Below are 12,430 nucleotides of genomic sequence, written 5' to 3'. Positions count from 1 at the left end.
GATCACAGGTTTCCCCGCTTCGCACAGGCCACGGCTCAGAGGTTCCGCTGAGCGAAGTTGCCAAGACTTGGCAGGGCCGCGGTTGCTCCTCGTCACCTTCCCCTACGCCATCACCACCGTATCCTCGCCCCCAGCATGCCTTGGAAGCCGACCTACGCAAATCAGGCCCTCGAAAGACTCGAGGACGCCAGAAAGGTCGCAGCAGATAAGCTCAAGGCGGCCAATACAGACAAGTCGGCCAACTTCTCCGACCGCATCAAGACCGTCAGGGGATCCCAGACGGCCGTAGGAGCGCGATGGGACCAGGAGGCGGCAGCCAGGAGAAAAGCGCAGGGGCTTGATGATGCAGATGGTCAAGAGCATGGAGAATCGGCAGCTGTAGCCACTTCTGCGGGCGATCGGCACTTACCTCCTGCGCGATCGTTGGGATACCGTGGACCACCTCCCCAGCGAACGGGTGCATCGGTACCGTCCCCTGGCAACGCAGCCGCACCCCCTCCACCGCCTCCCAGGCCTACCAACGCCGCTACTGGTGGCACTCGTCCACCCTTGCCAGCTCGATCTTCCACTCAAGGATCAGCCGGCGCCCCTCTACCACCGCCCACAAGGGGAGGTGCGCAACGGGCCAATCCACCCTTGCCACCCAGGATGAACAACGAAAGTGGCACCGCGCATCCTCCGCCTCCTTACAATCCCATGCCTGCAGCAGACGAAGCCACTGCCGCCATGGACAACCTGAGCATCGCAGCAGCAGCCCCACCTCCCCCGCCGGCCAGAAGAGGGCCTCCCCCAGTGCCTGCCACACGCAAGCCTGGTCCCCCACCCCTTCCTGGCAATAGACCGCTACCTAGCTCTGCACCTCGCGCTGCCACTGTCACGGCTTCACAAGCACCTGCAGCTCCTCCCTCTCGGCCTCAAGCCCCGCCCCGCCCAGCAGCTTCTTCCTCCTCACCTGTAGCTCTGGTGCCTCTCTCCTGCTCTCGCCACCCCTCGACTGAAGCCTGCAAAGCCCTCACAGCAGCCACCTTCTTCTGCTACCCCTCCCACTACCCTGAATGGTCATCCCCAACACCCTGGTTTGCCTCCAAAGGGCAGGGCCGACTCGTACCCCCACCTTCCCTCGATGGCAGGAAAGACCTCTTCACAAAGTACTCGTGGATGTCCTACGGTCCCAGTGTCAAGATCCAGGGAGTGCTGCAGTTCGACGACCTCTCCACGCTGTGGTACCAGATCTCTTACACTTCGCAAAATGCAGGCAACTTTGAGTGTAAAGTCTCCTACGCCGAGCCACCTTCACCCTGGGGTGAGCTTAGCCACCCAGGTCTGCTCAAGGCCAGCGCAGAGGGGTATGGCGAGCTAGTAGCTCGCAAGGTGGAGCAGTGGGAAGGGACCGTCGTGGGTGACGGGGAGTGCTGGACACTAGCTGCACAGGCCCTACAGGAGGTGAATCGCGAACAGGGCTATGCTCCCGATGTGCAAATGCTCGAGAGTGTGGGACGCACACATGGCCATCTCGTCTATCACGCGTCCATTGATGGTGCCTCAGGGCAGGCGAGTGGGATCTGGAGAGGAGGAGACTTTGGTCAAGTCCGCAGGGGAGATATCATCGAGTGGGCCACCTCCTCCTTCCACCTGCCAGACGGGCGGACGGTCAGTCTAGGCGCGCCAGAACGGGGCATGCCAGACCATACCGCGGTGATTATCGATGTCACTCCCCCTCCACGCGGCCTCCCCGCCCTCCCTTCCTCTTCTTCTTCACACCCTTCCCTTCCCCCCGACCAGCACCCTCTGCCTCCCTCCGAGCTCATGGGATCCCTAACCGTCCTAGAGCAAGCAGCAGGTCAAGTCGTACACCGCACATCTTTCCCCTTTGGAGATGCGCCGCGTGCTTGGACCATGGGGGCATTTTGGATCTTTAGACCTGTAGGGAGGAAGAGTCTACTTGAGGGGGAAGTGGAGCCGGGAGCTTGGGAGGGAAGTGGAGATGGAGAGGGGAGGAGGAGAAGAGGGTGGGAGCCGTTGAATTGAAGAGTGGTAGGAGATGTGGAAGAGAGAGAGGGGAGGGAGATGATCATTTTCTTCCACGCATCGAATATTCTCAATACCAAGGTATAAATTTCGTGTCTACACATCAACGTCTCGTCGTATCTCGAGAGCATCTCAATGAATGAAGAATCAACAAATCGTCCACGCAACGACCACTCCCCTCTCCTCCTCTGTTCCCCCAGTTCTCCTCCCCTGAACCTCCATCTTCCTCTTCTCATCAATGGCCGTACCCGTACTCGTAGCCCCACCGACAGGCAAAGGCAGTACCTCTCCCACTAGCCCGGGGAAACCTCTCAGCGTGGTGCGCACATCGAGGGTCAGGAGGCTGCGGAACTCGGATGAGGTGGAACGGTCCAGGTCGAGGACTTCGCGCGTGTTGGCGCTGCTGCTAGTGGTGCTGGAGGAGGGGAGTCGGGAGGAAAGACGCGAGTAGAGGGTCGGGAGCTGTGCGTAGAGAAAGCAGTAGTAGCGGGGAGCGGTGAAGGGAAGATCAGAGGTGGTAGAAATGGAGCACTGGAGATGGAGCATTGTTCGGCGCTGTGTAGCCTACTCACATCGGTGCGCCAGTCGAGGTATTCTACCTTGCCCTCTCCTGCGCCCTGCTCCTCTTCCTCGCTACTAGGCGGAACTGGCGTGGAGGTTCCGCTCGTCTTGCTCGCAGTGATCGCAGCGGAAGACTTGGTCGTAGTCTTCTTCTTGATGGTGCCGTTGACGTTGACACTTGTACTCGTAGTGGTAGGCTTCGACGTCGGCTCACTGCCGTCCTTTGCCCCCATACCCAGTGCTGGAATCTCGACTTTCCAATTAACATGCTCGAAGCGTCCCCAAGTTGCGGACCCGGGTACGTCCGAGTGAACAACGATGCGCCTCAAAAGAGGCAAATGGGACTCGTCTTCCTCTTCCGGCTCGCCTTGCTCTGGCGAAAGTGGGGCAAAGAGCAGGTCTAGCCCCAGTGAGGGGTACGAATAGAAGGTGGGCGGAGTGGCTGATGCAGCGCGGTGAAGGACAACGAAGAAGACTTTAGTGATGACGGCTCAGCGGCTGAACATTCTGCACCGTTGAGACTCACGAGAGATGCCAAAGTCGACTTCGTCGGCGCCTTCCTCCATGCTGAAGCCGTCGACCATCCCCTTTTCGCCTTTGACCCACTTCCTCTCTGGGGCGCCCAAATCGAGGAGGACATCCTGCTGCGACGTTTCGTGAAGCTTCAGCTGGAGCCTCGATCTTGTCGGAGTGCTACCTGTGGTGGCATCGTTCGGTGTGCGCATGAGTTGAAGGGTGAGCCCTCGGTGGGGCTGAAGTAGGAGTTGCGGGTCTCCGTCAGCTATGATAATTACCGTCGTCCAGCTCAGCGGTGTGACTTACTCTGATGATGGCCTCCTCAACAATCATCCCTGCACTCGCCACATTGGCATCCTTCCAGATTCCATCGCACTGCGCAGTGTCTGTTATCTGTCCTTCCAGAGAGATGGCTCTGGTCTCGCTCCCTCGCTTGAGCCCCGCGTGGGGTTCCATCCGAGGCCATGGTACCTCTCCCGGATTGAGAGGATCCTCGCCGACGTGCAGCACCAGCGCGATAGGTCTGGCATTCTTGCTCAGCTCGCTTCGATCTTGGCCTTCGGCGGCGAACAAGAACGAGAAGCCGTCGTATGACAGCAGCCACCTCTCCTTCTGCAGTGGTAATCGCGAGGTTGAGCTGCTGGATGAAGAGGACGCGGAAGTCTTGTTGCCGGAAAGGGGCAGGTAGTCGTGCAAGCCATCCGTGCTGGTGTATCTCCTCGCGGGGTAGGTAGGGCCAAACATTTGCTGTATATCTCCTCTGCTGAGCATGGAAGAAGCAGACCTGCTCCTTCCTCCTTCTTCGCCGCCGTCGGCATACAATATCTTGCCCTTCCAGAGCAGCTCAACTCTCCTCCTGTACGCCGCCTCCTCACTTTCCCCGTTGACTCCACTCGATGCTCCAATGTCCTCTTCACTGCCCTCATTGGCCAGGGTGAGCACAACGACCTTCATCCGCCCGCCATCGAATACGCAACTGAGCCTGCAATCTGGCCGTACGACTACAAGTCCATCGCGAGGATCGTGCGCCTCAAAGTCAAACGTGACGCGTGGGAAGAGGGTGGGTCCATTGGCCTGTTGTGTATGACCTTGCCCTTTGCTATGATTCGTCGAGGAGTGTCTGAGATATCGGAGCGTCGTGTAGACTGTAGAGCCTAGCACAAAGGGTCCTAGGCCGGCGCCAGGGCTGAGAGGAAGGGAGATGGTCGGCGGGGCTGCTCGACTGGTGGATGAGGAGGAGGAGCTCGAGGGGCCGAGACGCGGTGAGGAGGTCGAGGTGAGGGGTGGAGAGAAGGACGTCATGGCCAGCTCGAACGCTGCCTACACGCAAAGAAGGTCTCTGAAACGATTACAAAACGATGATCGGACGTACGACGATGGTGGTGGATGGTTGTGGGAGGACAAGGAGGCAGTATATCAGGTGAGGCAGTGAGGCTCCACTGCTCCCCACGTCCGTCCGTCCGTGCAGACAGAGACCCTTGCCGCGTGGCTCGTGCACGACTCCCGCATCCAGCCTCAGCCCCTCTACGATGACCGCCATGAGTCATAGCCAACAGACGAGAGTCACCTCCTGTCAGATCTGGCAGTGAACCGCTCAGCAACTTGATCTGCTTCCCATCCATCCTTTTTCCACCCATCTCCCTATGTCAACTGTACTCAACAGCCACGATGAAGGTCGAGTCGCAAGAGCCCGACTCAGCTCATGGCGAAGAGCAAGCCATCCACCCCATTGAGACCGAGGTCCGTCTCTTTCTCCAACGACGACGCCAAGAAATTGCAGAGAGACCTCTAGGCTATATGAAGTCTGGGTCCCGCAACACCCAGTCGCCACCGGGCAAAATGCGTCTCGAGGTCACCAGGACATCGTCTTTCAGCTGTCGGGTTCAGTACGTCTGGCAACCTAGCATAGCGCAGAGCGACCCACGGCCTGATGCCCATGGTGAGAAGTTCAGATGGATCTTTGATCAAGATCAAGAGGCTGAAAGAGTCGCGGCTGCTGCCAGGCTCAAGGCCGCCCCGTCGGACTCCGCACAAAGTGGATCAGAACGCCAGTGACATCACTTTCACTCTGTGAATCCTGTACGATACCTTCGGTGGAAAGGACTGTGGCATTCATAATGTGGATCAGGGCTGCTCAAGGATCATTCTTCTCAAGCAGGCAAGCCAGATGGTTTAAGGATAGTGAGGAATCGTCGGGTCTGTTGGGTGAGGGTTGGTGCAAGGGGCTCCCGCTGGCTTGTTGCACTTGCAGAGCTGTTGAGAAATGGCAAAGAAGTGGTGTAGACGCAAAGACCTCTACGTCAGTATCACCAATGGGGGAAACCTGAGTCATGCACGTTACGTTCGACTCACGTTGAAGCAGTCGTTCTGGTAGTCGCAGTATGACCATGTGTAGCACCCATCGTTGCCCGAGCCTTGTCGAGCAGCGAGGAGCTCTGTGGATGATGGATGAGCAAGCGTAGGAGGGTGGGGGAGTGTCAACAGTGCCTTCCGGATGCACAGTGAGTCACGACTCACCAGAAGGAGCCACAATGCCGGGTGGGGCTGCGCTAGCCAAGAGGGGCATAGCTACGAGCAAGGTAGCAAGGACGGAGAAGCGCATGATGGTATGATTATGAGCAGGTATGAGGGCAAGGTAGCGAGTGTCAAGAAGGTGGGCGAAGTTGGCGACGGGATGGCGTCCTTTTAGCTTGTTCGCGAGACCTTCGGTCGCTCACAATTACAGGTCCCAGGGCGCAGAAATTTAACAAGTGTGATGATCACTGAAGTCCGGGGGTCAGGAACGAAATTATTGCCTCCCAATCCCATCGTCAGGGCGCTGCTGTAAATTCCCGGCCGTACCTGGCAACGTCATTGCGCCGCTTAATTGCAAGCGTACACTCAGAGTCGGTCATAAGAACGTGTTCGCTTCTGGTGCGACAGTAAGTCGGTAAGATTCGTAGGTGTCACTGGACCACACTTCGACTGGGACTCTCCAAGTGTGGCCTCGACAAAGAGGCTGAAGCGGACGGTTCCTCTGTCAGGATCAAGACTGCATGGTAGTGGTTCAACTGCGTCACTCTAGATTCGATGAGGGTAGAAGCATGTCATTCATAGGAAAGGTCAAGGCTACTGCGACAGCACCCGAGGAGATCCGCATCGGTAGTCCCAGTCAGACGAGAGGGCTAGCACGCTTCTAAGGGTGACCACCAGGGGGGGGAGGCGTTGGAATACCTGGGTCTGTTGGGTTAGGGATGTTACAGGGGCCGTCCGCACCCCTGTTCGCGCACTTGCAGCGCTATTGTTAATTGAACAGAGTCGGGATGAGCAATAGTACGCTATGTCAGCAGCAAACTCGCGACATCTCAGCTATAGACCCTGTACGACTTACATTGAAGCAGGGACCGTACATGTCGCAGTATGACCACGTGTAGCATCCGTTGTTGTTGGAGCCTTGTCGAGCAGCGAGGATGTCTGTCGACGATCGTTGCGCACGTGTGGGTATGTTAGCAAGTTAGTCTCCTCAGATGCACATCGATGATATACTGACCAGACTCAGACACGGTGCCGGGTGGGGCTGCAATAGCCAAGAGAGGCAGAGCGATGAGCAGACTACAGAACACGGAGAAGCGCATAGTGGAGAGGATCTCGGAAAGGCTTAGGGGGGAGACAGCGACAGTAGAAGACAAGTGGGTAAGCGAAAGGCGAGCTTTATAGCTTCTTCTTCGCAGGGCTCTCGGTCGGTCACCCCTCCGCTTTCAGGGCGCACCGTGAGGGCCATCCAACTCCGAGGCTCCGGAAGGGAATAGGGTACCCAACACCGTTGCTCCGGCACCGAAGCCCCGAGGTCGTATGTACCTGACCAGGTCACTGCGTTGCTGGGTGGGCAGGGTGCTGCTTGTCCCGATGATCGGAGTATGGGGATCCACCGCCGGTTACGGAATGCCTTGGCAAGGCCCTTAGGTCCCTTGAGGACAGGTACCACTGAATTCTCTGTTGCCATATGACCTCGCCCTAGGCGCAGTTTGCCGAATGTGAAACAGTCACAGAACCGAGGCGATGGACAAAGGCCGTTTCATCAAGTCCCTCGATCAGGCACACACAAGTTCGCTCGCATCACTGCCACCATGACTCTATACAATGCGTGTCAGGCGACAGATAGTACAGAGTAGGCAAGTACGCTGCTAGACCAGCAACACCGATGAGCTACATGCCGACTTGGCTGTAGCCACTGCCAGGAGGTGGGACGTCTTTAGGATGACCAGTGCTGCAGCCTTCCCAGCTCGGGAGGCAAACACAGATCTGTGTGACATGAGCAGGCATTACAGGCGGCGTGATGGAAGTCGGTGGTCAGCGACGTGCGCGGGACGTCCGTCTGGCTTTGCCAAAGCGGTCGGACTCACGTCAAAGCAACCATCATAAAAGTTGCAGTACGACTCCTTATAGCAGCCATGATTGTCCGAGCCCTGCCGGGCGTCGAGCCTCTCTACCGTGGTAGATTGTGAAGTGAAGGATGCTTGTCAGTGAGGGTAGTAACATGATCAGTGGATTCTGACAGACTTACGAGCAGCAGTAACGGTGCCCTTTGGAGCCGCAGCTGCCAGAAGGGGCATAGCTAGGAGCAGGGGGCCGAAGACAGAGAAGCGCATGGCAGATCGCTGCTGATTTGGAGGTTGGTGAAGGGAGAGGGTGATGGCAAAGAACGTGGGGGATGTGTGGAAGAGTGCGAGTTTATGTATGCCCGTACAACCGGATCTGGGGCTTCGGGCGGATGTACATTTGCACTTTGCTTCTAAGGCACGACCCGACGGTTGCTTATGCTGCGTTCCTCAAAGCAGACCTCCTTCAGTGCCGATTCGTTACGGCCAATTGCATGGGGCGGGCACATGACCGCCGCAAGAATACTCGGCTGAGTCCATGCTCAGCGAGGGTGGTGCACTATGACATAGCGTGAAGGTCGAGCGTGATGGAAAGCTCTCCTTCCATCGACTTTGAGTGAATATCAGCACCATGACGGCACTGAGAGTTTTGTGATTTCAAGCAAGCGGGCCGCCGTCTCGCAGAATGGTATATACAGGATCATCTATCTTGTCTACATAACGTTCGTAACTTCCGCCGCACGCTTCGCCTTGGCTACGTGGCAATGGCTTTCCCTGTGTCCGCTCCCAGAAGCTGTTGAGCTTTGAGCGCAGCATGACTGAGATACCGCTCATACTCTTCGGTCTGACCTTTGCACCAAGCTTGACCGCTGCCACTTCCTCTCGTCAGATGCACCAGGGGCACTGTCCCTGAAGATGCTCTGCTTTGCGCGGCTTTTTGCTCCTCCTCCTCCGCTTGCGTCCGGCTCTCGATCCAGAGCTGGCTGTTCTCGGAGACCTCCATCTCTCGGCTTGCCTCGATTACCTGCTGCCTCAACTTGCGCAAGACTTTTGTGCTCTCTCTGAAAGTAGCTTGATTGACCTGGGTCTGCTCGTTGAGGTTCTGCAGAGATGAAACAAGAGATGAGGTTACAACTTGGAGGTGGGCGAAGTGTTCTGGCAGCGGTGCTTTGCGAGATGGACCAGGAGGCGGCAAGGCACTGTATCGACTCGAGGAAGACTCTTCGGAACGGCTACTTCCGTGTCTCATAGTCTGGGTGAAACCCACAGGGGAAGGCGGAGACATTCCATCAGGGCTCGAGCTTCTGCCATTGGAAGCGAAGCCTGTACTGCTACCATCTCGCGAGAAGCTCAGGGAAGCCTTGTCGTCGCTTGTCACGATTTCGGCCAATGCAGCGAGAAGTGCGTCGCCATCATCTCTGTCCAGACTCTTGACAAGGTCCTGCAGCTCTCTGGCTTGAAAGGCCCTCTCTTGCGCAGACTCTTGTAGCGTCAGCACGGCTTGCCTTCCAAGATCTTCCATGACTCGAGTATCATCTCCACTAGTAGTGGCTTGAAGAGCAGCTAGATAAGCATCTGTAGATTGTATTGAATCCACAAGAGATGCATAGGTCGCTTCGTATGCTGCTTGTCTTTGTGCGAGTCGAGCTGTGTCGTCCTGCTCCTCGATGAGACTGGCCCCTTGCTGAGCAGGCGCTAGAGGCGTGGCAGCACCGTCGCCGCTGCTACTGAAGTCTAGCTCATCCCCCAAGCTCGGGCCTGTCTGCTCTTCGTCTCGGTCGTCGAGACCTGACAGCTCGTCTTGAAGACTATTGCCGACCACCCCTACCTCGTCGAGGTCCCTAGCGGAGTTGCTATGGCTCATCCCTGTTGCCTCGTCCCCTGAGCCTAGCTCGTCCGCAAGCGAGGGACCGAGATCATCGGAGTCTATGGATGCAGATCTGATACGTCTACGGTGGTTCGTACGACCAGCATAAGAGGATGAAGCATCGGAGTCGTCGAAGTCGCTCATCTGACGTGGTATAGGAGGTGATGGGGAGGTGAGTGCGAGCGGACTGAGAGGTGTTGGACAAAGCTGCAGCTGAAGACTTGTGTTACTCTCCGACATGGGGTGAACGGTGCTCAATGTGAGGTATATATGCTCCTCAAGAGAGCTAGGTCGATATCTCCGGTTTCATAGTATAATGGTTAGTACATAAGATTCTGATTAGAGGCCTACAGCGCTTCGATCATTCTTGTGATCTGGGTTCGATTCCCAGTGAGACCTTCTTTTTGCCCCCCGATCGCTTGCCGAATGCCCTCTCATGCTGCGTCACCTCGCCGCAAAACTATCTCATGTGCTACATTTCCATGCCACCCTGTGCCTGCAACGACAGTAACAGCATGCTCGTGTGGCCGATGCAGGCGCAATATACGGGACCATCGTCTATAACAGGCTAAACCTCAGTGGGCAGCGAGCGCGAGGCTGCTGATTGACACTCCACTGTTCTCCACGCTCTTTCCGCTTCCGACTCTGCATACTTAGCTTCAGTCCTTCTCGTCTATCCTACCCTGCCACAAGATGTCGAACTCTCACGCCATGGTGCCCAGTACGCCTGGCCAGTCGAGCATCACACGCTCTTCATCATTTCGTGACGCCTCGTCCACGCTAGCTTCTGGGTCAAAGACGGTACGATGGGCTCAAGAGCAGCAGAGCAACGCAGTCGCGCCTTCTGCTAGCACGTCCACCCAAGCTAGGGTTGCTACTACCTCTTCCGCCGTGTCCACACCCGTGAAGCGGGCCATCTCTAGCGTAGCTTCTGCTGTGACTCCAGTATCTGCCACAGTAGCCAAGTCTGCACCTCCACAAAGCTCCATATCAGCCTCACCCGCGGCGTCTCCCTCACCTCGAGCATCGCCTGCCTCACTACGGACTCGAGTGAAATGGAATGCGGGGGCACTAGTAGCCATTTCGGTGCTGCCCAGGCTCGATGTCTCTAAAAAGACATACTGGTGAGTTGATTAAATGACGGCAGCGCTGGCTGCCTCCCTCAAAAGGGTCGCGAAGGGGGATTCTAGTATGTAGCGCAGAATCTGAACATCTTCTACCTCACTCCTATAGGTCTCTTTTGGACGCTGTGTATGCCACTTTAGGAGGGCGATCAGATCAGAAAGTGGATGGAGCAGCGGCATGGCTCAAATGGGCGCTGGTCATCGTCTTTCTGGTCAACCTCCTGGAAGCCCTAGCATTGCTGCAGTTCTCGAAGCCCCACTTCGACACATCAGCTACAAAGCCTATTGGCCTGACACAGCCCCCACGCGTCGGAGGCCCAGTCACAGCAAGTGCTATCCCACCTCCTCCACCTGCTAGCTCTGCCCGCTCCCGCGGCCTATCAGAGGCCCGATACAGTCCTCACTCGCCTCTGAAGGCTAGTCTGGAAGCAGCAGGACGTTCAGTAAGCGGAAACTTCAACTCATCCAGCCCAGCCCAAAGCAGTCCCCTCAATCCCTCTGGTTTGCCCAGTGCAAACGTGCGTGCGGGGAGCGTTGCGGGACGAAGGCTCCCCTCTGCCCCTCCCACAAGCGGGTCCAGCCCTCTAGCAGCGTACCTCGCAAGAAAGGGTACACCGAGGGAACAGGAGAGAAGTGTCAGCTCGGACTTCGATGGCGTGGGAGACTTGTCGAGCGAGAGCATTGAGGTAGACAGGGCCCTGCGAGCGCTTAGCAACAGCTACATGCGGTCGTCATCTGCCGCCGCTGCTGCTGCTCCTCCTCAGACGCCTGTTTCACACGCAAGGTAGCGAGATGGAGCAGAAGAGCCGAACACAGATGCTATCCTGATTGAATAATTCATCGTCAATTCTCATCACAGCATGACCCAATTACCTGCCCACATACCAGCCGCATTGTACCGATACCACCCTGGCTGCCTGCCGCATTCTGCTGCGCTCTCTGTTCTGGCTTCATGAGTGATTCGGTTCCAGGGCAATGCAGGAAGGATGTATCAGATAATGACTAAGCGAGAACGAAGGACCCTTGTTTCAGCCACTGGCGCCTGTCAAGGTAAATCACGCAAGATGCGAGCAGGTCCATGAATGCGGAAGGGATTTGACAGGTGAGAGAGTCTGTGATGAGCCTGTCTGGACCCTACTGCGAAGGCTGTGAAAGACGGTAGTGGAGAGTGTGCAAGGTGGGAGTGCTTGGCCTGCATGTCTGTCTGCTAGGACGGCCTCTTTCCTAAAGACAATGTCTGATAGTCCATGCTTTGATGGCTACTTCGAACCCGAAACCGGGTCAAATTGAGCCGTACTGTGAAGCACTAGGTACGTCCCTGTCTCATCCACTGCGCATTCGACCTCCTTGCTTCCTCTGCTCTGGTCTTATCAAGCGCATCTAAGTGGTCCTTTACGCATCCGCTTGAGCAGAGTCAATGGTGAGACGTCTCACCCAGACTGAATTCAACAAACATACAGAATTCAGATGATCAGATAGGCCCAGAGCAGTAGTCTACAAGACAGTATTGAAATAGCGCAGCTGGGCACTTCCAGACGCGGATGGGCTGGCTAGTCTCTGCGATGTAGTCTAGACTCGACTGGTGCCCGGGCCGGCTGGACCCGAGACACGCGCTGGGGCGCGCCGCGTGAGTGGGCAAAATGGGCGTGGCTGGCTGCCCTCTTGGGAGATCCGACGCTGCGACAGACAAGATGGCCCCCTCTGGTCTGTGGCGGAAGAGTGTGAGACACCTCGAAGACCCCGAGGAGAAGCCTGCAGTGGCATGGCCTTGCATAGATGGGTTTTCAGCATGGTAGTGCTCCGGCAAGATTGCTTCAGAGACTTCCTTTTGCGTGCGGGTAGATGCATGGCAGTACCATTCACCGCTGTGATAATCGGCGGCCTGAAAGAGAGGCTTGCCCCCACTTGCTGGGCATTATCTGCGACGACTGGCCAGGCTCTGCTAGTCGCGCCACGGGGAACCGAAGTCTACCACT

The 12,430-nt window shown here is 56.9% G+C and overlaps 6 protein-coding genes and 1 non-coding gene across 7 annotated transcripts; 4 read left to right on the top strand and 3 right to left on the bottom strand.

Moving 5' to 3' along the window:
- The first annotated feature begins 7 nt into the window (after positions 1–7).
- Positions 8–2,196, top strand: BCV69DRAFT_204756 (hypothetical protein). The gene has a single exon (XM_025489712.1). It carries the CDS (start codon positions 136–138, stop codon positions 2,026–2,028), a length of 1,893 nt encoding a protein of 630 aa, XP_025347438.1. The 5' UTR covers positions 8–135; the 3' UTR covers positions 2,029–2,196.
- On the bottom strand, positions 2,098–4,526 carry BCV69DRAFT_283153 (hypothetical protein). The gene is made up of 4 exons (XM_025492604.1): positions 3,412–4,526; positions 3,116–3,341; positions 2,601–3,031; positions 2,098–2,490 (listed from the first exon to the last, which is right to left on the bottom strand). Exons 1-4 carry the CDS (start codon positions 4,405–4,407, stop codon positions 2,176–2,178), a joined length of 1,968 nt encoding a protein of 655 aa, XP_025347437.1. The 5' UTR covers positions 4,408–4,526; the 3' UTR covers positions 2,098–2,175.
- A 210-nt stretch (positions 4,527–4,736) lies between these two features.
- BCV69DRAFT_283152 (hypothetical protein) lies at positions 4,737–5,611 on the top strand. Its single transcript, XM_025492603.1, has one exon. It carries the CDS (start codon positions 4,774–4,776, stop codon positions 5,158–5,160), a length of 387 nt encoding a protein of 128 aa, XP_025347436.1. The 5' UTR covers positions 4,737–4,773; the 3' UTR covers positions 5,161–5,611.
- BCV69DRAFT_299413 (hypothetical protein) lies at positions 5,278–5,707 on the bottom strand (the record flags this gene model as incomplete). The annotated part of the gene is made up of 3 exons (XM_025494327.1): positions 5,278–5,358; positions 5,458–5,540; positions 5,623–5,707. The coding sequence occupies 3 exons, from the start codon at positions 5,705–5,707 to the stop codon at positions 5,278–5,280; spliced, it is 249 nt and encodes an 82-aa protein (XP_025347435.1).
- A 2,011-nt stretch (positions 5,708–7,718) lies between these two features.
- On the bottom strand, positions 7,719–9,507 carry BCV69DRAFT_283150 (hypothetical protein). The gene has a single exon (XM_025492602.1). The coding sequence runs from the start codon at positions 9,472–9,474 to the stop codon at positions 8,218–8,220; it is 1,257 nt and encodes a 418-aa protein (XP_025347434.1). The 5' UTR covers positions 9,475–9,507; the 3' UTR covers positions 7,719–8,217.
- Positions 9,508–9,632: 125 nt separating this feature from the next.
- Positions 9,633–9,729, top strand: BCV69DRAFT_t27. The gene has a single exon. It is a non-coding gene; the product is annotated as a tRNA-Gln (tRNA).
- Positions 9,730–9,992: 263 nt separating this feature from the next.
- On the top strand, positions 9,993–11,551 carry BCV69DRAFT_294019 (hypothetical protein). Its single transcript, XM_025493860.1, has 2 exons — positions 9,993–10,454; positions 10,564–11,551. Exons 1-2 carry the CDS (start codon positions 10,024–10,026, stop codon positions 11,240–11,242), a joined length of 1,110 nt encoding a protein of 369 aa, XP_025347433.1. The 5' UTR covers positions 9,993–10,023; the 3' UTR covers positions 11,243–11,551.
- The last annotated feature ends 879 nt before the right edge of the window (positions 11,552–12,430 follow it).

The sequence above is a fragment of the Pseudomicrostroma glucosiphilum genome, assembly GCF_003144135.1.
Source record: "Pseudomicrostroma glucosiphilum strain MCA 4718 unplaced genomic scaffold BCV69scaffold_8, whole genome shotgun sequence".
Taxonomy (NCBI): Eukaryota; Fungi; Basidiomycota; class Exobasidiomycetes; order Microstromatales; family Microstromataceae; genus Microstroma; species Microstroma glucosiphilum.
Note: the sequence above shows the minus strand (reverse complement) of the source record. Positions and strands in the feature narration are given on the sequence as shown.

Excerpts from the sequence above, each read along its gene's own strand:
- BCV69DRAFT_204756 (XM_025489712.1), top strand. The coding sequence starts at position 136 with ATGCCTTGGAAGCCGACCTACGCAAATCAGGCCCTCGAAAGACTCGAG.
- BCV69DRAFT_283153 (XM_025492604.1), bottom strand. The coding sequence starts at position 4,407 with ATGACGTCCTTCTCTCCACCCCTCACCTCGACCTCCTCACCGCGTCTC. Across the intron at positions 3,342-3,411 it reads TTGAGGAGGCCATCATCAGA|CCCCACCGAGGGCTCACCCT; the intron begins GTAAGTCACACC and ends CTCCTACTTCAG. Across the intron at positions 2,491-2,600 it reads ACCTCGACTGGCGCACCGAT|CTCCCGACCCTCTACTCGCG; the intron begins GTGAGTAGGCTA and ends CTCTACGCACAG.
- BCV69DRAFT_283152 (XM_025492603.1), top strand. The coding sequence starts at position 4,774 with ATGAAGGTCGAGTCGCAAGAGCCCGACTCAGCTCATGGCGAAGAGCAA.
- BCV69DRAFT_283150 (XM_025492602.1), bottom strand. The coding sequence starts at position 9,474 with ATGAGCGACTTCGACGACTCCGATGCTTCATCCTCTTATGCTGGTCGT.
- BCV69DRAFT_294019 (XM_025493860.1), top strand. The coding sequence starts at position 10,024 with ATGTCGAACTCTCACGCCATGGTGCCCAGTACGCCTGGCCAGTCGAGC. Across the intron at positions 10,455-10,563 it reads GTCTCTAAAAAGACATACTG|GTCTCTTTTGGACGCTGTGT; the intron begins GTGAGTTGATTA and ends TCACTCCTATAG.